This window comes from Myxine glutinosa, chromosome 1 (assembly GCF_964187855.1).
Source record: "Myxine glutinosa chromosome 1, kmMyxGlut1.1, whole genome shotgun sequence".
In the NCBI taxonomy this organism is placed as follows: domain Eukaryota; kingdom Metazoa; phylum Chordata; class Myxini; order Myxiniformes; family Myxinidae; genus Myxine; species Myxine glutinosa.
Genome location: NC_136261.1, coordinates 298,232,138 through 298,256,260, shown reverse-complemented (window position 1 = coordinate 298,256,260; position 24,123 = coordinate 298,232,138). Strand labels below are relative to the sequence as shown.

General features: G+C 44.1%; 3 protein-coding genes across 6 annotated transcripts in view; 1 reads left to right on the top strand and 2 right to left on the bottom strand.

Annotated features, from left to right (window-relative positions):
* The window catches only part of LOC137439118 (synaptophysin), a 94,126-nt gene that overhangs the window by 50,038 nt on the left and 19,965 nt on the right, over positions 1-24,123 (bottom strand). The window lies entirely within an intron of this gene.
* LOC137439103 (uncharacterized) lies at positions 563-7,254 on the top strand. 3 transcript variants are annotated; one of them, XM_068134807.2, is made up of 3 exons: positions 563-789; positions 2,183-2,302; positions 2,649-7,254. In XM_068134807.2, exons 1-3 carry the CDS (start codon positions 787-789, stop codon positions 3,603-3,605), a joined length of 1,080 nt encoding a protein of 359 aa, XP_067990908.2. In that variant the 5' UTR covers positions 563-786; the 3' UTR covers positions 3,606-7,254. The 3 variants fall into 3 exon arrangements, with proteins under 3 accessions (XP_067990908.2, XP_067990915.2, XP_067990922.2); XM_068134814.2 differs by lacking the exon at positions 2,183-2,302 and having other exon boundaries at positions 572-789; positions 2,649-7,253; XM_068134821.2 differs by lacking the exons at positions 563-789; positions 2,183-2,302 and adding an exon at positions 841-1,092.
* The window catches only part of LOC137439089 (inositol hexakisphosphate kinase 1), a 60,026-nt gene continuing 49,110 nt past the window's right edge, over positions 13,208-24,123 (bottom strand). For both annotated transcript variants that reach the window (XM_068134787.2, XM_068134796.2), the window contains exons 4-6: positions 22,679-22,845; positions 22,411-22,586; positions 13,208-16,861 (exon numbers count right to left, since the gene is read on the bottom strand). In XM_068134787.2, the coding sequence (XP_067990888.1) occupies positions 16,340-16,861; positions 22,411-22,586; positions 22,679-22,845 (865 nt within the window). In that variant the 3' untranslated portion in view covers positions 13,208-16,339. The remainder of the gene's footprint in view (positions 16,862-22,410; positions 22,587-22,678; positions 22,846-24,123) is intronic.

The window sequence follows — 24,123 nt, the reverse complement described above, 5'->3', positions numbered from 1 at the left end:
GTGGGGGGTGGAGGGATGGGCGGGATTATTTGGGAGGGAGGGATGGGGCGGGATTATTGGGGGGGGGAGGGATGGGGCAGGATTAGTGGGGGGGGGAGGGATGGGGCGGGATTAGTGTGGGGGGAGGGATGGGGTGGGATTAGTGGGGGGGAGGGATGGGGCGGGATTAGTGGGGGGGGGGATGGATGGGGGAGAGGGATGGGGCGGGGTTAGTGGGGGGAAAGATGGGGTGGGCGGGATTAATGTGGGGAGGGAAGGGATAGAGGGTGGGCGGGAGTAGTGGAGGGGGGAGGGATGGGGCAGGTGGGAGTAGTGGGGGCAGGTATGGGGCAGGTGGGAGTAGTGGGGGAGGGATGGGGCAGGTGGGAGTAGTGGGGGGAGGGATGGGATGGGGTATTGATGGGGTGGGGTATGGATGGGGAGGGATGGGGCGGGATTAGTGGGGGGGGGGTGGGATGGGGCGTGGTTAGTGGGGAGAGAGATGGGGCAGAGGACGGGCGGGCGCGAGGAGGCGTCTACCGCGGAGTGTTCGAGTAAAGGAGGAGGAGGAGCACGTGTGGGGGGTGGACGCCCATCCGCGGACGCCCATCTCATTCCAAAGGTGCCCGCATTCCCATAAATTTGTGGGCGGTAAGAACCGAGATCTGGAGAGATGCACGTGAAAACGAGACCTGCGATCAGAGGGCCACGACATGTCCCTGCGATGTTCGTCGCCATGGAGTCTTCACGGACGAAACGAGACTCGAACATGGATTGCAAGGTTCGGTATGACGTCGCTCATTGTTAATGGTAAGACCTGATGCCCATTGGTCTGTAAACAATTGTTGTTGTTGTAACAAGACCGCCGTGTTGTGTTCTTCCATCGACATGTTTACTGCTGATCACAGTCTCCGATGAGCGGAAACGACGGAGCATTGACACAACTTTTTTGCGGCACCAAAGGACAATGATGCGATGCCGACGAACCCAAACTCTGCGCAGCAGATACGACAAAATGAATCTTTTTTTTTTACTTTGAGAAGTTGTATAATTTCATCATTTGCGAATATTAAAGTCAAACAACGTTTATAATCAGCTCAACATCACAACAGAGTAAGCACAAATGGCCGCAATATGGTGTCTTTCCTCTTTCCTGCTGTGCAGATGTTTCTCAAAACAAATAAATAATCCCAATTTTTTCACTCCAATTCTGTGGGCAGTTCAAAAAGTTCTTGGAACGACATGCCATCGTCCAAGAAGCGTCAACTTCTTTCTTTAACGGCCTCAATTATTTCCACGTTCCTAAGAATCGCCTTTTTGGCACCAGTCTTTCACGAACCGGCTGGCCAAGCTTGGCGTTCGACTAAGTTGGGTAGGAATTTGTAATTTGTTCATGGTGCCGGCGATAGCTCGCCGAATCACCCTGCTTGTGAAACACCTGGACGACAGTTTATAGCTGGGTCTGGATTCAAACCCAGGTTAGACAGCTCAGAGGTGAGTGTGCATACCTTTCTCTAGGTGTCGGCCATCCTGCCTAGACGAATTCAATTTATTTAATTTTAAATACGTGTACATGTGATGGGGCTCGCAGGATACCTTGGCATGCACTCACCTTTGAGCTGGTTAGCCTCGGTTCAAATCTCAACCCAACTAAAGCGTCACCCAGGTGTTTCACAGGTAGGGCAAGGCATCATGTGTGCGGTGTGCCTCGGCCGGACGTTGTCGTGGGGCCCGGCGCATCTGCCACACTGGTGGTTGTTGGAGGTTACGATCATAACATCGTTAGTGGTGAGTATGAGTAGGTGAGCTATTGTTCAACCCTTCAGCAAATGATCAATTCGTACCACCTTCAAATGAACGTCAGATCTGGACAGCTGCTTCGTGAAAGCCTTGGTCAGAGAGTTTCACCAGCCGACTCCACAAGGAGGGAATAATTGAGGTCGTTCCTAATTTTAAAGAAGTTTTGAAAAATGAAAGATTGGCACTGTTCTGAGGACTTTTTGAACTCTGGAGCGTGCTTGACTTGTATGAAACTGCTCCCTCGGGTCAAAAGTCCATTAAAGGTTGGAAATAGACCAGGAAAGTTTGACGTTGACTTTTAAAAACTCAGTTCATCTTCACTCGTTAATTTTGAAATCCAGGCTAACTGCTCACCTCCACTCATTTGTTCCTCTTTTCTCACCTGTGGGACCAACTTCCCCAGTCTGTTCAGTCCCATTCTTCCCTCCAGGGCTTCAAGGCACCTGTTCAACACATTATCATCCATACTCGGTATCTCTTTTACCACAAAATGATCCAATTCCCAAGCATTCCCCTTTTCCAAGTTAGTGATTTTTCCCTCTCTCACCTCTTTTTCTTTGTTAGTTGTTCTGTTTATTCCCCACTTTCACCTTCCTCTTCCTGCTGTTTCAGATTGTGTGCAGCTTGTTCTCCACCCCTCTTATGCATCCCCTTGATCCCAGTCTCACTTCTATTTATGCTGTGGGTGCTTCACTTTCCATTTTGCCTTCGCTCTTCCATAAACCTCAATCATCCACACAATTTTTTTTTGCCGATTGTCTCAAAAAATACATGTTGATGTAGTACGGAAAATATTGAGTCAAACTCAGCAAAACTGCTTAGAATTTTATCTTTGTAATAAATGCAGCTGTTGTATTTCTTTCGTACAGCAAATCATCATGGGAAACGCATCAACCTTGAAATGGATCTCCGTGCACCTCTTGATGGCGATTGACCATCTCTTCTTCACCATTTTTCTGTTGCTCTTCTCTTGGTTGTGCATACGCCGAGTACATCCCGACCCATTGCTGCGAAAGCACCAAGAGCCATATTTTCGACCAAGCTTAGTTTGCTGGTGTTGCCTCCACTGCGACCACGATGCAAGGCGGAGCAAAGGACCAATGTTGCTTCGGGGGATCCACGAGGCATTCTCCCCTGGCCCGACTGCAGATGGATGTTACCGCTGCAACAAAAGAAGGAACGACCTTCACGGCGATGTGTTCCTTCACTCAAGGTCTTCTCACCCACACTGCACATTTGGACATGGAGCCCGCACACCCTGCATTGTGTGTTTGGCACAAAAGCACGAAGTGCACACCATGAGAGAGCCAGAGGTTCAAATCCACTGCAGATATGAGCAAGCAAAGAAATACTCGAAGGCAGTAATACATACCAATAAGCTCGGCTTCAAGGAGCTACAGAATCATGATTTAGAACAGACATCGAAGCGAAGCACACGGACACGGTCACAGAGCAATCGCTATTTGAGAAGCGTGGTCGTGCAATGTTTTGGCCTCTCGGCCAATTTTGTGCTTTCTGCTGCACATCCCCACGCAATGCCGGAGCACTGGGCAAATAACGAGACCGAATCGACTCCAAGAGCTTTCCACACCGCTTTCACTGTCCTCATCACCAGTTGTCTCACATTGATCCTCATTTTCGTCTACGTCCACACGACAACATGTCCTCATCCAAAACGTTGCTGCTGCGTCCATCGACCGAACGTCCCCCAAGGGGACCTCAGTGCTACACTAGAAACACCTCCATTATTTGTAGTCGCTCATAACAGACCGGCGAAGAGGGTAAAACATGTAGCTTTTCGCGAACCCGCGGCAGATTATGTTTAACAGATTACCACATTCTTCTGGACTTAAAAAATATTTAAAGTTGCATTTCATCTACCGACTACTAACAGCTTGAAGTAAAAGTAGCAGCAGGACCATCTTGAAGAAAAAGGGTCTGTATTTAGTGGCATCGTGTGTTGTGTTTTATCATCAGATTACTCGCAAATCCAATTCAAATGCTACTTGACAGGTTATTTAATAAATACTGGATGCCTCACATGAGAAGTTGGGAATGGGAAGAGAAAATGTCTGCTTAGAACTTGGTTACATCACAGCATAATCGTGCACTAATAATATAACATGAACATCTGGCTTTTCATGTACTGGAAGACAAATAACGGAAAACCTTATCTTTTATAACACGTAGTTGTTGTTTAGCCCTGGAGAGTTCTCTCGAACAAGCCGCAGTACGGACACAGCCGATCGATCTCACAGGAACGACCAAGAGATCCCCGCACATCCAGGATGGTGTGCCCCCGCCTTCACGAAGTTAGGGTGATGACAGAATTAGAGAGCGGGGGAGAGAGAGTGAGAGCAAGAGAGAGACAAAGACAAGAGCGAGCGGCTGGTCCACGGAGACCGATGGGCACTGGCCGTGACCGCACTGCCCAGACAAATCGGCAGGGAAGAATGGGGAAGATTTGGCCCCTGGCTTGCATTGGGGGGTACAACCACAGTGAAGAGGGGTCTCCGATAGTTGTACAACACAGAGTAGTTGTTGCTGCTGCTGTTTCTGCTTCATCCATGTACTAGTACTTATATATTTTTGTTTCACTTCGAGAAATATTACCCATATATTTTGTGCTCCTTCCCTGCCTGTCATGTTTTATTCTACACTAGTAAAAAGCCCATCAAAACGACGGGTCAGAACAGTTTAATTGATGGTGCAGCCTCGTGAGCGTGCCAAAGTCTGAAGCCTCGGCCTTGTCAGGTTTGCTTATATCTTCTTTATTTATTAGACACAGACGGATGAAAATGAACACTCATTTTACTCTGCACTTGTTGCACATTAGTGCAGCAAATTTTACCTCCCTGCAGCTTCTATTTATTGTTATTTAAAAAAACGCTTTTGTGCACCGCCCTCGAGGCTCGGTTTGCAAGCCACCGTCTACAATTCCAATTAAAGAGACATAATTACTCTTATGGAAAATGTTTTTCGATTTTGTTTTATCCTCAAAAATCTACCGTAGTGAACACACATTTGTGTTAAAAGATTGGACTTTAAAACCTACCCTTATGAAGGGGGACAGACATCTGTACAAACTGACTGTTTTGTATGTGAGATGGTTTCTGCTGCCATAGAGTAATGAAAATGGTATTGTTGGAATCGCTACATTAAGCTTTAATTCCAGCTTCTTCTTCTTCAATCGAAGAAATATAGGCTTTTAAAACAGGCATATTTATGATGAAACAGACAAATTTTTGTTCCAGTTAAATCGATTCGCTTTCCAACAAACTTGATTGATTATTGGCTTTCCAATGGTGCCGTTTTTATCCGACGACAGCAGGAACCCTTTGGAATAAAGTGTGATGGACAGACAGAATTTAGTAGATTCCCAAATTTCCACTTACCAAACGTGTCTGCAAGCTTCCTGGACCTGTAGAGGATGGCTCGGCCTGAACTGGTTAAACTCATTTAGAGAATGAGTCCAAACATCACTACGATTGAAGTCATTGATAAAAGACTTCAACAACTTGTATCCATTACTGGTGTTGCGTCCGATGATAGTAATACGAGGCCGACTCATAATCGCTTTATCACTTCGAAAAGTCTATAATCACCATGGTGTAAGAAGAGTATAAAATGGTCCTGACATGCAAAAAGTGATATAAACACGAGACTAGGTAAATGAGGTGTTAGCGGATATCTTTCAATTCACTGGAGTCAGCACAGGTACTGGAGGATTTGAGAGGAGCAAATGTAACATCGTTATTTAAGAAAGGATCCAGAGCAGAATTGGGAACTGCAAACCTGTTAGGTTGACTTCAGTTGTGGGGAAGGTGTTGGAGACATTAAGTAATGGGGAAACATTTGAATCATTTCAAACGAAATTAAAGGTAGACAGTATGGATTTACCAAATGGAGACCATGTTTAACAAATTTGTTGGAGTTATGAAGTACTTTCTGATTGTATAAAGAGGAACAGCAATGGATGTAGTATCTAGACTTTCAGAAGGCATTGGATAAGGTACCACATAGAGCAGTGGTTCCCAAACTTTTTTGTCCACAACCCAAAATTTGAAATCGCATTTGCCTCATGACCCAAATGGTATCGGTACCTGCTGAACAAATTACAAATTCCTGCCTGAACTAGTCGAATGTCAGGCGGACTGTTCATGAAGACTTGGCCAATCTCCCCCAGGCTGACCCCACAAGAAAAGTGGGATGGTGGTGGCCGTTAAAGAAGTACCTGGATGCATTGGAGATAGAGGGTGTGGGGATATTGGCAGGACTTGGTGCTAGCTTGTGTGGATGGATGATGGTGTCTGGTGTTGGTGTCGTCCAAGCATATTGTCCCGATTGGCCTCCTCATGCTTCAAAGTTCTTTGTAGATCCTTGGTGTGGCACAGGTTTGATAGGGAAAATGGCATCCTCCTGGATCCAAGTTCATTACTGTACATGTGATAATGCTTAAACCCCAGAAAACAACAGGTGCCTCTTATCGGCAATCTTTGCAGACCAAAACATAATGTGTATGCATGCTTTGTCTGTGTATTTATCGATATTTATGTGAAAAATGCAAATGTTGTTGTGCAAATCAATTTTTAAGCCTCCACTGACGAAGTCGCAGAAGTCATGTTTTTGAGTTGTCCGTCCGTGTATTTGATAGGTTTTAGTTACCGGGATAACTTAAGAACGGCTGAATAGACTCGACGGATTTATGGAAAAGGCCATGTATATGCTTCTCGGTGCATTTTTGGGTAAAAGTTGTGAACCTCACTTTTTAACATAATTAGGGTATGCTGAATTCGATTAACCCGGTTCCCAAGACGAATTTTGAGGGGTTTTTTTGAGTTTTGAATAAACTGCTGAAGAACTTGGGCATTGGGGAACTCCCAGAGGAGACGATCAAATCTGCAGAAGCGTTCGTCTGCAGAATATATAATGTGCACAGAACAACCTCTGTTGATTCAGCACGACATATGTTGTTCTCCAAGACTGGTAAACCAGAAGCAATGGCACCGACCAGTGATGCTCTTCATTTCCATTTGATGTGAGTGCACTATCAAGCCATGGTATGGAGAAATGCTCATTGTGCCATACCTGACGACCTTCCTGCACCTGTGGAAATGGGATGGAAACGTGGTGATTCAGGACTAGAGCCCATTCTGATGTCACTGAGTCCAATCCCAGAAAGGTGCCTCGAGATGATTTGTTGTGCATGCCAGAAGCAATGCAAGCTCTTTCATGAGCCTCGATCTTGTATTTAAAAAAATAATAAAAAAATCGCTATTCAGAGTTGAGGTGCACATCAATGTGTGCCTGTCTGCAACAGAGTGATGATCAGACCCCTTGTATGAATTTGATGTAGTTTGGCAAAACAACATGTGTGACATTCCTGAATGTTTGTGTTTCATGGCCATGTATACTTAATTTTAGAATAAATGTTTGTATGAAACATTGTCTTCTGAAAACCATTTCCCATTTTATAGTGTCCAATTTCAATCTCAGTTTGAATGTCTTTCAATATATCGCCAACCATAATATAGACGACAGATTTATGAAAAAGGCCATGTATAAGTTTCAAGGTGCATTTTGGGGAAAAAGTTGTAAAGTTAAAATGAAAGATCTGCATCTATATACATGATATCTAAATGCTTGTTCAGAGAAATTGTCCAAAAATGGCAATTTGGCGGCCATTTTGTTTATGCTAATTAGAAGGTCAAAAACTCGAAATTCGGCTTGGGAACCGGGTTACTCGAATTCAGCATACCCTAATTATGTTAAAAAGTGAGGTTCCCAACTTTTACCCAAAAATGCACCGAACATTCACATTTCTCAGATATCCGTCTAGTCTAGAAGGGATCCAAGTCAAACCTGGTACAACAAGTGAATCCACTTGGATTCCGCCCAGGTTGGCACATGGAAATTATGATGTAGCATAATTATCATCTCGGGTCAAGATTTGAAATTATGCCATGGTTTTTGTAAAATTGCTACTAGTATTCACATTATGTACTTTCACCAAAACATACATCATCATAGAAACATACATAGAATTTGGGTCCTCTGGGTCATTTGGGTCCTCTGGGTCCTCTGGGTCATTTGGGTCCTCTGGGTCATTTGGGTCCTTTGGGTCATTTGGGTCCTCTGGGTCATTTGGGTCCTCTGGGTCATTTGGGTCCTCTGGGTCATTTGGGTCCTCTGGGTCCTCTGGGTCATTTGGGTCCTTTGGGTCATTTGGGTCCTCTGGGTCATTTGGGTCCTCTGGGTCATTTGGGTCCTCTGGGTCATTTGGGTCCTCAGGGTCATTTGGGTCCTCTGGGTCATTTGGGTCCTCTGGGTCATTTGGGTCCTCTGGGTCCTCTGGGTCATTTGGGTCCTCTGGGTCCTCTGGGTCATTTGGGTCCTCTGGGTCATTTGGGTCCTCTGGGTCATTTGGGTCCTCTGGGTCATTTGGGTCCTCTGGGTCATTTGGGTCCTCTGGGTCATTTGGGTCCTCTGGGTCCTCTGGGTCATTTGGGTCCTCTGGTTCATTTGGGTCCTCTGGGTCATTTGGGTCCTCTGGGTCATTTGGGTCCTCTGGGTCCTCTGGGTCATTTGGGTCCTCTGGGTCATTTGGGTCCTCTGGGTCATTTGGGTCCTCTGGGTCATTTGGGTCCTCTGGGTCATTTGGGTCCTCTGGGTCATTTGGGTCCTCTGGGTCATTTGGGTCCTCTGGGTCATTTGGGTCCTCTGGGTCATTTGGGTCCTCTGGGTCATTTGGGTCCTCTGGGTCATTTGGGTCATTTGGGTCCTCTGGGTCATTTGGGTCCTCTGGGTCATTTAGGTCCTCTGGGTCATTTTGGTCCTCTGGGTCATTTGGGTCCTCTGGGTCATTTGGGTCCTCTGGGTCATTTGGGTCCTATATTCCTATCCTATAACATATATATCTCCTATAACCTATCCTATAAATATAGATTTGATGACGTCATGTTTACACATCTGAGCGACAGAAATGAGCGACAGAAATGAGCGACAGAAATGGGTGACAGAAACTAGCTTCACTTTTGAGCGCCCGAAATTCCCAGGCAAACGCTATAACGCACCAGGTTTACAACCTGTGCGTTAATAATGTATAATGATGTAAAGATAAACTGATTAGATTATGAGGTTAAGAGGTCATGGGTCCCATTTGGTAAAAATTCTGCCACTGCACGAACTTTTGAACCAGTGTTGGTATTTTGACCAAACTTGGTACAAAAGTATATATGATGATGAAAAGATGAACAAATTGAAGACCTTAGAATTATAACCAGGCTGTCACATTTTAGTCATTTCGAGAAAAACGTGAAAAATATTTTGAAAAACGTGAAAAACGTGAAAAACGGGGGAAAAAAAAAAAAGTGACTTAGCCTGGTTATAATTCTATGGTCTTCAATTCGATTTTGGCATCAAGAGGTCAGAGGTCATGTCAGGTAAAAATGTGATACTTGAGAACAGCTGAAGGGATATGAATCAAACTTGGTACAAGTGTGTATAAACCTCCGTCAGTGTTTCCAGCCATGATTGATTTATTTGTGACTAAAAGGTCAACGGTCAGAGGTCATAAAACTTCCGTTAAAGTGATAGCATTGGCTATGGGATTTGAACTAAACCAAGTACATGTACCACGAGACGTATGTGCAGAATACATATTGAGGTCAAATGGTTGATGTTTTCCATGTCTAAGTTAGGGTAAGGATTTAGACTTTATGTGGGAAGAAGCATACCGGTTGAAGTCGTGACATTGAATTATGTTGAGTTTTTAGCTCACCTGGAACATAGTTCCGGGGAGTTTATGGGATGGCCCGTCGTTCATCCATCCGTCAACACTTGCAACTTCTCCGAAATTGCTGATTGGATTGTGACCAAACTTGGCTAAATGATATTTGGTATGTTGCAACTCAAGTTTGTTCACGGTATTAAATAACATGCCTTACATTGGCAATCTTTGTAGACCACTACATAATGTGTATGCATGCTTTGTCTGTGCATTTATCGATATTTATGTGAAATAGGTCTACGGGGGCCTACTGGAGGTCAAAGTGGATCCAGATTTGACCTCACAAATAGGTATTTGCTTTCTTCTCAGAAACTACACAGACAATTCCAATGGAATTTGACCACAACCTTCGTCACCCGTTATGTACCAAAGTTTGTTCACGGCATTAGAAAAATAGGGTCTAAGAGGGTCAATGGGGAAGGGTCAAAAGATGGGCCTCAAGATGGGGATTGCCCCCCAAAATAGATATATATATACAGACTTGGCATTTAATATGGAATATTTTTTTTGTGGGGGTGAACTTACTTTTCAAGATGTCTTAGAACCAAAAGTTCATTGGAATTATGTTGAAATTATTCTAGATTTTGTTAATGTGACCTTTAAAAGAAACAAAAACCACATTTGACATTTCGAAACAAATAAGTTGATCCTTGAAAGTGATGTAAACTGATATCGAACTCAATTCATGGACAGTACTGTGTTAAACTTCTGTACGTTTTCCAGAAGTATCTCTTTATTTTGCACATTAGCCAAAATTTTTTTTAACAAAAACAAAAGTTAAATTACGACTTGGATTACGGACAGTAAAATTACAGTTCAGTACTTCGTGTAACCCCGAGCATTCAGGAGAGCACGTACACGTTGAGGCATGCTGTTCACGAGATTTGCCAAGGTTTGGACAGGAATCGCTTGCCATGCAGTGACAATAGCCTGCTGCAATTCACGCACAGAGGTCGGCTGCTGGTCCAGGTGGTTGATTTGACGCGTTAATTCTGCCCACAACTTCTCTATCGGATTCATATCCGGGGACATGGCAGGCCACTCCATATGCTCTACACCACGGTCAGCAAGAAAGTGTTGGATCATGCGAGCACGATGAGGCCGTGCATTGTCATCTTGGAAGACAAAGTTTCGTCGAAAGGCTGCACGAGCAAATGGAAGCAATGTTTCTTCCAGAATGGCCCTGTACTTGAACTGGTTCAGGTTTCCATTCAGAACAACCAGGTCAGTTTTGCCCCCTGCATGAAAAGCAGCCCAAACGGTCACCCCACGACCTCCAGCTTGGAATCTTGGCACTATACAATCCTTGTTGTAGGCTTGATGCACTTGTCTGTGCACTCGGACGCAGCCATCTTGATGATAGACCAGAAATCTAGACTCGTCACTGAAGATCACGTGATTCCAGTGTCCTGGCTGCCATTGACGGTGCTCTCTGGCCCACTGCAATCGGCGCTGGCGGTGTTGTCTGGTCAGGCGTGGCTTTCTCAGGGGACGCCTGGCACGATAGCCTGCTTGAACCAGTCGTTGGTTGACTAGCCTTCTGGATACAGGCACATTTGTTAGTTGCTGCCACTCAGCCCTAAACCGATTAGCTGACTTGGTACGGCCATTGCGGACTAACCGGTGCAGCTGGCGATCATCCCTCCTTGTGGTTCTGCGGGAACGTCCTGGCCTTGGTATTGGAGTAGGGACACCCCTCTGAGCATTTCGTTTCAGGATCTTTGACACCTGACCTTGAGTGATGCCATACTGCCGAGCAATAGCACGCTGTTTCATGCCGTAATTTCGTAAAGCCACCACTCCATGACAAACAGCATTGTCGAGTTGACGGACCATCTCCAGAGGAAGCGGCAATAACTTTTGGAGACGTGCAGCAGTTGTTTTCCACTAATACAGAACGCAACAACCCTTGTATACCCGACTGTGAAGCCAATCATCAAATGCACCTGTCCGTACATTTTGCCATGCCACCTGTGATATAATCCTGTTGTTGACTTCTTGCTGCGACAGACAATCAGTGACATGGTTCTTTTAACAAATAAATCACCAAAGTGGAAAAGAAACTCACCAGATTAATATACTGAGTTAAGAAAGTAAACCCGTCAAGAAGTAAAAAAAAATTCCATATTAAATGACAAGTCTGTATATATTTGTTTGTTTAAAGTTTTATGATTTCGTTTAGTATGATTGTACATGCTGTCCTGTCTCCTAGCATCCATTGAAAATGGTTTAAAATACCGTGACACCTTTTTAAAATACCTTTAGTTGGTGTAGTATAATGCTTTGTTCTAGCAGGTGAGCACTCAAGGGTATTTCCCCTATTTTTATTTTATCTCGGTCTGTGGTGATTAATATGGTACCGTTTCCGGATTTGTGTGGCGTGGTTTGGGAGATACAAAACTGACGCAGACATTGGATTTTATGTAAATACTGCAAATTCCAATTTTTTTTGCCTCCATTGATGGATATGCTTCTGCCTACATAAACATCTGGATGAGATATAGTGGTTGTTTAATGGTTATAATGTACTTTGCGAGAGAGAAGAATCTCTGGGGGAAACATCGTTTTGTCCCAACCAACCCTATTTTTAGCCGCGTCGCAGACGCTGCTCATAGAGTGCCCTCTGCTGTTGTTGATGTTCCTCTTCTTGTTATTCTTCTTGTTGTTGTTGTTCTTGCAGAGAAGACAAAACCTCAAAGCTCCACCCATTCTGGGAACCATAGCTCCACCCATTGGGGGAGAGGCTTCATATAAACAAATAACCACCATTTTATTAACTCGCATAGCTTTGAGGCCTGTTTTGTAGGCCCGTGGTGTCTTGCTCTCTCACACAGTTTTCTTTCAAATCAAATTCGATATATCATTTCATTTTTCACAGTCGCTAACATAGTTTTAGACTCGGTTGAAAAAAAACGTGAAGAAAATCCGATGAAAGTTGCCCTTTATAGAACGAAATGAATTCCCAAAGGCCTGTAACTTCAAGTCCATTGAGATATTTTTTTTTTAAGTCGCGGCATGGTCAGTCATACACCGCCCCAAATAACAGACGGGAAAATGCCGAGATATATTAAAAATTCGTCCATTTGATGACAATCGTCACGATGAAATATTTAATTTATACGTCGTCACAATAATGTGGAGAGAGGAGCATAGCTTCGTTCACATGTCGCCACACACGGGAAATTGCCGAGATATTTTTTTTTTAAATCGCGGCATGGTCAGTCATACACCGCCTGAAATAACAGATGGGAAAATGCCGAGATATATTAAAAATTCGTCGCCACACACGGGAAATTGCCGAGATATATTTTCACTTTGCACAAAAATAACATCAAATAATCGAATCAATAGGAATGTCCTGTGCCTATAACATCGACGTTATAGGCACAGCTGCATCTCGGCATTGTATAACATCGACGCGGCTTTTGTTTTAATTAAAACTTTTTGTACTTGTTTGACTTGTAACCTGAATTGAAAACCATCTGTACAGGGTGGCATGGAAGTCCCTTTACACCACCCCAGTAATATTGTCAGGGGTGTGGGAAGGAGGAAAGGAGGGGAAGGAGGAAAGGAGAAGGAGGGTGGTTGAGAGATGGGACACATGCAATATTTACTGCACAAAAAAAAAAATCCAGACGGTTTCATTCAACCAAATGTATTAATGCACATAATGCAGCTGGTCAACTATACACTTCAAGAATACAAGAGGGAGAAATTTGCAAGTTTAACCAAAGGTTCCAAGGGGAGGATACAAATATAATTAAAGGGAATGGTTCGACTTTGAAAAACCGCAATACCACCAGCATAGAAGATGGAAAGGGGGATCGACAGTCTACTGCAGGCGTTGGTCCACTTACTACACAAAATGCCTTTGCAGCAAACGGATTGTCGAACCCGTTCTACATTTCAATAAAAACCCAGTTGCATTATCATTGCAAGAATAAATGGAAATGAAAATGCTACGGGTTAATATGGAACTATTCTGAAGGAGCAAAAAGCTCCAAATGTAGTCGAGGTAAAATAAACACTATCATGAGCACTGGAGCCACCTTAACGGCGATAGCTTAACGGAGACGAAGCAGGAAAGAAAGAAACAATCAAGTCTACTTGACGTGAAAAATACCTTCACAGCAAGCAGCGAAACTTCCTGTCCTTCCGAATGAAGTTGGTTGTTCCCCCCCAGTTGATTCAAAGCATTCAGGACCACCCAATTATAAGCAGAATAATTTCCAAGCCAATGTATGCAGGGGATGAAACCAATTAAATTCCAAGAGTGCCTGTGGATCTGTTAGTTGAATTTTCAGTGCAACAAATAGCAAAGGCTCCCTATGTATCTGCAGCAGGTCCAGCAATGGCATGAAGATTAAATTTATCAAAATGCAGCGAGGAGGTTGGAAGGCCATTTCACATCTCAAAATTAAATAGAAACACTTTTTTTAAGGTGCATCTTAAGCTCACCAGGTAGGTAAACCCTGTGCGAGTTTTAAACTCTTATGACATCCTTGTCCACAAAGGACCGCGGAATACACAGATCATTGCCTTTAGCAGATTCCAAAGCCCAAATAAAGCCCAGCACATTACGCAACGCTCAAGCCACACAAACTAGGCTGTGAATGAGTGAATAGAGGCGCGACACTTTAAAACGAGAACAATCTGGCTTCTAAAGCCAAAGCTCGATATGAAATTACACATTGGAGGAAATTTTAAAGATTTTTCCTTCTGCCACTAACCCTCCCCCAACCAAACAATCCACAACAACGACACCCTTATTTCCCCCTCTCTTCCCCCACCCCCTCGCTAAGGCAATTTTAAAAATAATTGCACCAATGCACAAAAATGAGGTGCTTCAAAGTCCTCAGACAAAATGAAACCTGCACATCACAATTTCAACAAAGCTACACAACACACAACCAAAAAAAAATATTGAAAAATAAATGTTTTTCAGACAGCAAATCCAAAAAAAAGAAAAGAAAATATATATGCAACAGCCAATAAACACTGAGCTAAGAAGTTTCAATTCCGTTGCACCATTTCGCAAGTCATTGTGTCGAACAAACATCCGCTGGATTGGGGGCATTTTGCTCGATCTGTGTGGTCGATGGCACAAGTGGAAGGATACGTACCCCACCTGCTAGTGTTGGACACCCACCATACGGGACCATTTAAAGTCAAACTACGCTTCAGGCAAGTGGCTGAAAGTCCAAGCGAGGCCAAAAACAATTGTCCCGTGGCCTCGGTTCCAATTATGCAGCATGGGACTTGGGGATAAAACAGGAAGCAAATCGTCACGATCGGGAAAGGAAAGGTGTGATTTGCTTCGCCAAAAGCACATTGGCTATCACATGGTAGGAAAGTGTCCAGGCTACGCATGGTGACCACTACCGAATTGCTTGCAGACCGCTTGGAACCTGAACCAGCAGGCCAACTCTCTGCCGATAAATGTCAAGCCATCTTTTGTGAACATTCATTACCTGAGTGAAAATGTTCCCAAAACCCGAGAAAGTGGACAGGAACAAACTAGTTTAACATTTACATCGCCGAGGTAAAGAAACGACATCATCCTCGGCCGTGGTAAAGAACGCGGAAAGAACGTAAATAGACGAGGGGATGTTTTTCTTTTTTAGGTCCCACAACAAACTAAGGAGATTTAACGTACATGTAATAGAAAGATGTTTGGTATTTTTGCCCGACATTTATGGCTTGTCTGGACCAGCATTAGGAGTTCCCCCGAATAAAATAAAATAAAATAAAAGAGAGACACAGGGATGGCAATCAAAATTTACATGAAGCCACATTACATCCAGTCAATACAATACGAGATGCTTTCCGTTACCACAAAATACAACCACTTTCAGATGATGCATTCAGAAGCATAATCCGTTGTCGTTGAACAAAGCTGTCGGACACGATCTCACCGTTACTTCTCGGCACTTAATCATTTAATGTTACGTGCCTACTCGAAGGCTCGTCCTGGCTCAAAACGCCGTGTCGCAGTGGACATGCTGACCGTCCTGAACGCAAAAACCCAAATATTATACAAGACAAACCCTTGCAAGTGGTTATGGAACTAAATGCCACAAAAATACCAAAACGGCATTAAGGTCCGAGTAATAATGATGAAAAAAAAATACAAACTTGGAAGCAGCTTGTTATAAGTGCTATCAACATACATCCAAACCCACCACACATCACAGACTCTGGTACCAAGACAAACAGATGTTACCAAATAATTCCACAAACACATTACGATATAACAATATAACCTGAGGCTTTTTCAGCTTCACTACAAACCTCAAAGCTATTATTTAAAATAAAAAAACCGCGCATCGTAGTCTTTTGTCAAGGCTAATTAAGTTGACTTTTTTGCCCAGTTATGTATCATGACAAAGGCCCAAAAGGAGGCCATCGCAGATATTTTGGGGAGAGGAGAAAAGTAATAAACTCGTCGATAATAAACAACTGCTGAACGAGAGAAAGTGAACGTGGTAATCAAAGAATGCATAAATCATGTGCAATTAATTGGGCTCAGCAACAGGCAACCTGCCGTCAAATAAAAGAGCAATGTGAAAAAAATGTGGTTTGGGAAGAAGAAAATAAAGAAAGCAAAAGAGGGAGGGGATGAAGCAAGTTTGAAGAGGAGATTGGGAAGGTACAAGAGGTGCATGTTGTCAAAGCACAACAAGATAGCCCGTCCATGCAGGCTCCAATCCGATCCTTCAAGGATCGCAAAGAAAGACGTCCCAAGTATGTGGGAGCACGTTGCTGGGGAATTCAGGTCTCGTGAGCCTGAATGTCTTCAAGCAGCTTTATCAGGTTCTCCAAACCAAAAAGGTAACCACGGTCGGGCCCATCATGGATCGTCTTGTCATCTCGAAAGCCCTCAAACGTCGAATGCGCGAAGTCTATCATTCGCACGTCCACCTTAGGTGAGACGCTAACACTGTTGCCCTGGTGCATCTGTGCTGCTGCAACCTGAGAGAGCGGTGTGCCTGGAGGGCAATTCTCTTGGAAGGTGGAAGCCTCCGAAAGGCTTCGACGAGCTTCAACAGCCTTGCGCTCTTTACCCTCGTATATAACAAGGAGAGAGCTCGAGTAAAAGCGATACGAGACGTGCCGCTCGAGCACGGTGCACAGTGAACGCAATCTGCCCAATATCGGCTCGAAGAGGTCGTGGCGTAGATGCCGGCCATTGTGCAGAAACTGGTAGAGTGTTGCACGGAACCCGTCGACTGAAAGGCCTCGACCATAGTACTTGTTTCGACAGATAAACTGCCCCGTTTCAGTGTGATACACCTGGAGCAACAACCACAACTGGTTACTAAGGCTATATATTGGCCTTCCAACAATGAAATTGAGAGCATAAAAGAAAATTCAGAGAGAAGGTGTATTAAAATGCATTGCATAGAGTGATATAATAAAAGGGTTCTCAAAAGTTGCACAAAATTAAAATGAAATTTGTTAGTCTTAACTGTGAAAAATAATGTATGTTAGGAAAACAACTTTATGTTCTCTATTCTAATGCAAAGAGAAGAAGTTGTTTAAAGGGGGTTCACTGTATATAGCTTTTGAGTGTCGGGGAGGGAGAGAGAGAAATAGGGGGATTTATCTGGGAGGGGGAGAATGAGGGTGACAGAGAGGGAAGAAAAGGGAACAGGGGGACTTGTATTGTTATGGATCTAGTCTAAAGGAGAATAGATTGCATAAGTTATAACAGGTGCATGTCAGAATAAGCAGGACGCAGAGTACCCGCCATGCGGGCAATCTTGCGCCAAACATTCCTTTCTTTGGGCGGTGTATAGGCAATAGACCGCTGTCTCGATCACTCCCGAAAAATAAAAATAACCCGGGTTACGTACAGGAAATAACAAGCGTTACGCCTAGGTCCCCCGTCGGTGAAGTGATGTGAGTTGACAAAGTAGAAGACGCAAAAAACATGGAAGAGTCGATAATATTTGCGAGTGGGTTGGAGACACACCCACACACCAGATTAGAAGTTGGTACTTCGCTTATTTTTCAAGATATTCCGCTCACAATGTTCAGACATACATGGCGGCGGCCATCTTTGATTTTGGCGTGGCGACCCAATTTTCAACAGCATTCTTCCTTATGCGTAGATACACCCACACACCAGATTAGAAGTTAGTAGTTCGTTTATTTTTCAAGATATTTCGCTCACAAGGTTCAGACATATATGGTGGTGGCCATCTTTGATTTTGACCTGGCGACCCAATTTTCAATATGGCGACCCAATAGCGTCCTTCCTTATGCCTAGATACACCCACACACCGGATTCGAAGTTAGTAGTTCATTTATTTTTCAGGATATTCTGCTCACAAGGTTCAGACATATATATATGGTGGCGGCCATCTTGGATTTTGGACGTGGTGACCCAATTTTCAATAGCGTTCTTCCTTATGCCTCGATACACCCACACACCGGATTAGAAGTTAGTAGTTCATTTATTTTTCAAGATATTCCGCTCACAAGGTTCAGACATTTACTTTTCAAGATATCGCGCTCACAAGGTTTAGATATGGTGACAGCCATCTTGGATTTTGACGTGGCGACCTAATTTTCAATAGGGTTCTTCCATATGCCTAGTTGCACCCACACACCAAATTAGAATTCGGTCCTCCGCTTACTTTTATAAAGATATTGCAGTGCACGTACGCACGCACGCACGGACGCACACTTGGACGGAGCGGAAAACCAAAGTCCCCCTTTCGTTCCGCGGTGCGACGGGGGACAAAAACATGCGTACTACTTACGTGCATATATAATACATCATGGTTATATAACTCGGGTAATTCCATTTGCAACCCTACCCCCAAAATAAGAAAATGGCAAGATGGGCGAAAATAAGTGATTCCATCAAGTTTTGAATAGGATAAAACTAAACTTGCACAAGCACAACTTCAGGGAGCCCTCATTAATCCCTGAAAGATTCAGCTTCCTTGGTCAAATCCCCTCAGAGGATACATGCACATACTTTCTTGCTGTACATATAGACTATGTTGAATGGAGTTCAGAAGCTCTTGACTTCCTGCCCAAATGTCTGTTTCTCAGACCCATTCTCCCACCCCCCTCACTAATCTCTGATGTTCCCCCATATACGATTTGTCTACAGTTGGACCTCAACATTCGCGGACCCCGCGGTTCATAACATGTGACCTCCAATATTCACGCTTCAGGTATTTGCGTTTAAAAAAAATTATTCTTATTGTTGTTTAACCCATCAAGATTGGCCTCCTATATCCACCACTGCTGATATTAATTCAGCCTGGAAATTCTTCCACAGAAACCTGCTCTCTCTCATGCACAGATTCATCCCAGCTTGTCTTAATTATCTTATCCACCCTCCCGCTCTTGGTAATGTAAATCTTGTGGTGAGGCAGTTGCTTTAAAACAAGTTGCATTCTCCTCCTGGAAGGCAAATCCAACTGAAGACAATCACAGATCATTCCACAAAGCCCGCAACAAGTGTGTCTACTCTCTGCAGAGCCAGAAAACAACATCTGTCCAATTTAAAGAATGAGTTTTCCAACTTGTCACCCCCCCCCCCCTAAAACCTGCCGCTGCCTTATCAAGGTGACGCCTTGTCTAGACTTGCACTTTCTGCCCTCTCTGTACTTTGTCCCGCTCAGGTATCTGCAGAACGCTCGTGGTTCACCAGCAACCCCCTCCTCGTGAAACTGCCCAAATCGAGAACCACTGATCACCTCCACTCATTTATTCCTCTTTTTTCCACCTGTGGAACCACCTTTCATACACTCTTCAACCTCATTCTTCCCTCCAGGTCTTCAAGACAGCTCTACATAATCATCTCCAGTCATCCCCCATCCAAAAGAATGATCTTTTCCACACGTGTAAAACCACCCCGACCTCCAACAAAATTTTGGCTTGTGTATCCATCTTATCCACCCTTTGCCTTCTCCATTAGCCCTCACGACTGCATTCCTCCGTCGATTTTCTCCCTCCTCCCTGCTATTGGCGTTTCCCCTTTCTCATGTGATGTCCTGATTTGTTCTGTCATAGCTCTTCCACAAGCTTAGACCATGTTGTTAAGAAAAACCATTCTCCCCCCTGCCCCCTCTCCCAATTCAAGCAATGCCCCCCACATTCGCGGATTCAACATTAGCGGCATTTTCCAGGAACGTATCTCCCCGTGAATGTCAGGGTCTGTCTGCATTTGTATTTTTCCACCAGCATCGATAAGCACACCGAGCAATCAGATAAGGAGCTCGGTCACACGTCGGGACTTGTGATCGGAAAATCACCAACCACCCTGCCAATTTGGTGCAAGCCAACTAGCATGTTCCGATGCCCACAGCACCCAATCAATGGGCATCACAAAGGTCCGGGCCTGCCACGCCAAAACTAATAAAAAACGTGAGCGCGAGCTGTGATCGGACTGGAGAGAGGGAGAGAGAGTGAACTAGTTCCTTAAAGGGGAACCCAAATGTAATTTTATTTTCTGAAAACAATTGAAAAATCATTCATCACGGTCAAATTGAAGGGAAAAAAAATTTTGGCCAATCACAAAGTGTCGAAAATAGCCCTAGAATGTTGATTTTTCTATTTCACCAGTGATGTCACATCATGATCTCACCTCGATCCAAATGGCGACCCATAGAGAAAGTGTATTCCGAGCTCGGATTCCAATACTGATTCCTCCACCATTAGCAACTCTGAAGGTTCTCAGTATGTTGAAACGGATCAGTGGGAGTGTGAAGAAGCTATTGGAAACAAGATTAGTGATACAAACACTTTCGGAGGAATGTGTGTAAACGTCATACCTCGAAACTGGGGATCAGGGTATGTGGATATGCTGCTCGATTGTATTTCCTGCATCACCTGTGGAGATATAATCTTTATATATTGCAGCGCAAGGTTTTCTATGTATGTCTGCACACTAGTGTAATCAACACACGCACGCAAACACATGCGCATGCACACACACGCACACATACTTCAGATATACTAACCCTCATTCTCTCTCTTTTCTTCAATGCCATTGTACTGAAATTGAATCTTCCTTGGTGGTAGTTTATGGGATATCGGAGTTGACGTGATGGTGTCCGAGACAATGGCTTCTTGGTTTTTGAGCTCTTCAGATGCGCAGGGAAAGGTGGCAACGATGTTAGCCAGCACATCGAGTGAGGTGAATTCAGTTGCCGGCAGACCAACACAGGTGTTCGATTCACCACTCAAATCGCCCGGGTCCAAATGCTGGTAGCTCGGCAGAGAAGGTGTTACAGATTTGTTTGATGGCTGTTTCTTCCGCTTAAGTGTGGGAATGGCATCCTCTCAATCGTGGAGAATAACCACAAGTTTTAGCCATCTCTGTTGTTACATAACAGTTCTCTGTAAAATGTTCTGAGCACAAAAGCGACCATTTTGTAAGCCCCATCCACACTCGGGTATTTTGATCAATCCTCATATCATTTGGCCATTGGTATAGCATGAAACCATCTCAGTTTGTATTACCACAACCACCAAGGATGCATCGACCCACCATATTTGTAGAAATTCGAAAATTATTTGCCGTTTGAGTTGAATCATTCCTCGATGGTACCCGTAAACAATACGCACGTAGTGGCCGCTTTCACTAGGTGACATCACTGCTAATATGAAGCTGATTTTGATTTTTAATCGCAAAATTACCCACTTTATAAATCACAAATTGGAGAAAAACATCATGTCTATTTTGTGGGGTATCAAGAGATAGATTAGCGTCGAGGTGGTCTGAGCATTTGGGTTCCACTTTAAGGAGGAAAGTGAGCTATCCGAGCAAATCCCTTGAGGAATCTGGGCTACATGACTTCTAGTTCCTCGCATCCCGTCCTTGGCACTGCATCACTCTTGGGTGGACCCGCATACAGCTGATGGTGCTGTGAGCGCTACAGAGTCTCTCTCTCTCTCTCTCTCACCCTCCCTGGTTGGCTGGCACACGAAGCTACTGTGAAGATCTCTCATCACCACACACATCACCATGAGGACATGCCGAATATTCTCTGTGTGCGTCTCACCCTCTCTTGCTTAGTTTTAAGCGTTTCCCACATGAGTAAGGTAAATAATTAAGTGGTCGAAGAACTGTGGGTGCGAGGGTAGCTTATTATTCATTGGTGACAGTTTGATTTGCAGTGTATGTAACCGTGTTTCTGTCTCTCTCTCCCTCACCACATTTATTGTTATCTTCCATACTACAAGAGAGCCGTTTGTGTGTCCTAGAATGTTGATTTTTCTATTTCACCAGTGATGTCTGGATCTGTTTCACCATTTTGCTTAGAGATAGCCAGTCTCAGTCTCACGCCAGTGTCCGAAGGAATCGGTTCAGTTTGGCATTTTTAATACGAAATAGGCGAAGCCAAGAAACAAATGAACTCCATTAGAATTACCCTTTAGAATTAAACACGGTGAGTTAGTAAAGATTCTTCTTCTTCATTTTTTGATGGACGGAAGGACATAACCAGATATTGAAGCCGCTTCGCCACTTAAAAATGCAAGTGCCATTCCTTGGCATGCATACAGTCTAAATTTGATATAAATTTTGACTTTTGCATCGAAAAAAAAAAAAAACAACCAAAATACACTAATTCTTCATGGGGAGAGGGGAGACAAAAGGGTCATGGGGAGACAGGGTCATGGGGAGACAAAAAAGGCCGAGACTAGCTTTATAATTTCCTTATTTTATTAAAATAAGACAAAAAGCCCCCCCCCCCCCCCAACTGCTGATATTAAAATAAAAAAGAAAGAGGGGTTAACCCACCCAACCCCCAAAGCAGGCACCTTACCTTTTCAAGAACCTGAAGAAAAAAAAAGGAAAGATCATAAATAAATACCTGCATGCCGCAGATACGCATGCCTAATTCCACGGATGTGCTCTGCTCGCATTTCTTCATTTGTCGAGCCTTCTTTTCTTCAGAAGCATCATCACCGTGTTGCCTTGTCCCCATTTTGAGGTCCAATATGCACGGGTAGGTGAAGTGGGATGCGACGTTCTCAAGCAGCAAAAACTCTGTTGAATCACAATTAAGGTCCACGTTTCTTAATTCCATGTTGTCTTTTCTCAGATTTTACAATAAGGTAATCAAACAAGCACAAGGATACTGTAGGCTTTTCTCTCCTTAGATTCAGAGCGCATGCGGTTCAGCTGCTGTTTGTGGCAACGAAGACTCCAAGGGTTGTAGCTGATTTTCTCTGAGGCGACACTCCCGCCACCGGCTGCCCCATCGAGGAAAGGGACCCCAGACTGCATGTGCAGCTCCATCTTCGGGCTTCGTGTATCATGAGTGCAGAAAGACACGCAAGTTTTAAACATTTGGTCATGGGGAGAAATTTTAAGTTGGTATAACAGTCACACTGGCAAAGTCTGTAATGTTAATAATAGCCACGTGGGGGACTGATGGTTATTTCTCCATTGTTTCTGAGAAGATTTTAAAACAAATTACCCCAATTTGAGGTGAACTCCCCCCCTCTCCCCCCAACCACCTTCCATTTCAGCCTATTTTAGGGGGCGTATCCGGATGGGGAGCACAACCCCATGTGACCTGTTCTGATTTTATCATACTAAATAAAGTTGGTCCATAATCGGTCATGTAGTTTGTGAAGAAAATACGTTTAGTGAATACGAGGGATTAGGGGAGGGAGCACATGCTCCTCTTTACAGGGGAAATATGGCCATGGGGAGCACAGCTTAAGGTTAAGGCATGGTCATGGTGCTGCAGGACCAGTTAGGTCTGGATCAAGTTGGTGGTTTTTGAAAAGAAGATTTTTGAATGAAATACCAATATTTGGGGCAAAATCCCCTTTTACACCCATTAAATGGGCAGATCCAGATGGGGAGCACCTTACTTACCATGATACTTACCATGATGGGGCGCACCATGATACCTTACTGTTCTGATGCATTGTACCACATTTGGTCCATAATTGGTCAGATAGCTGTGATGTTTTACTGAAAATGAGGGATTCAGGGAGGGGGCCCTCGGCCTCCTTTCTGGTGGAGATACGACAATGAGGAGACCAACTTCAGGTTTAGGGCATGTTTCCAATGCCTTGGGGCAAGTTTGGTTTGGATCTGTATGGCAGTTTCTCAGAAGAATAATTTTGAATGAAATACCAATATTTGAGGCAAACCCCCTCTTTAAATCCCTTTTATAGGGGGTGCATAATCCCATGAGAACTTGCTGTCCTGATGCATTGTACCAAATTTGGTCCATATTGGTCGGGTAGTTTGTGAGAATGTTTTGGTCAAATGGTAATGGACATATGGACGGACGTACGGCCAGACATCAGGACCTACTCTGAGGTTATTTAGGAGAAACAACCTAAAAATTACTCGCCGGGTGCTATTTACGTTTTATACAAAGCTCCTGGAAGAGCGAGGTGGCAGAGGGTAAAAAGGCAACCAAGTTACAGTGTGACAACAGTTGGACACTAAACAAGGGAATGCGCAAACAGGAAGACAGAGAGATGACACAGCAATCTGAAAGAAGGTTGGGTTAGGTAGGATGAATGGGGGTATAAAATAGCAAGGGTATGGATAGGTGGGG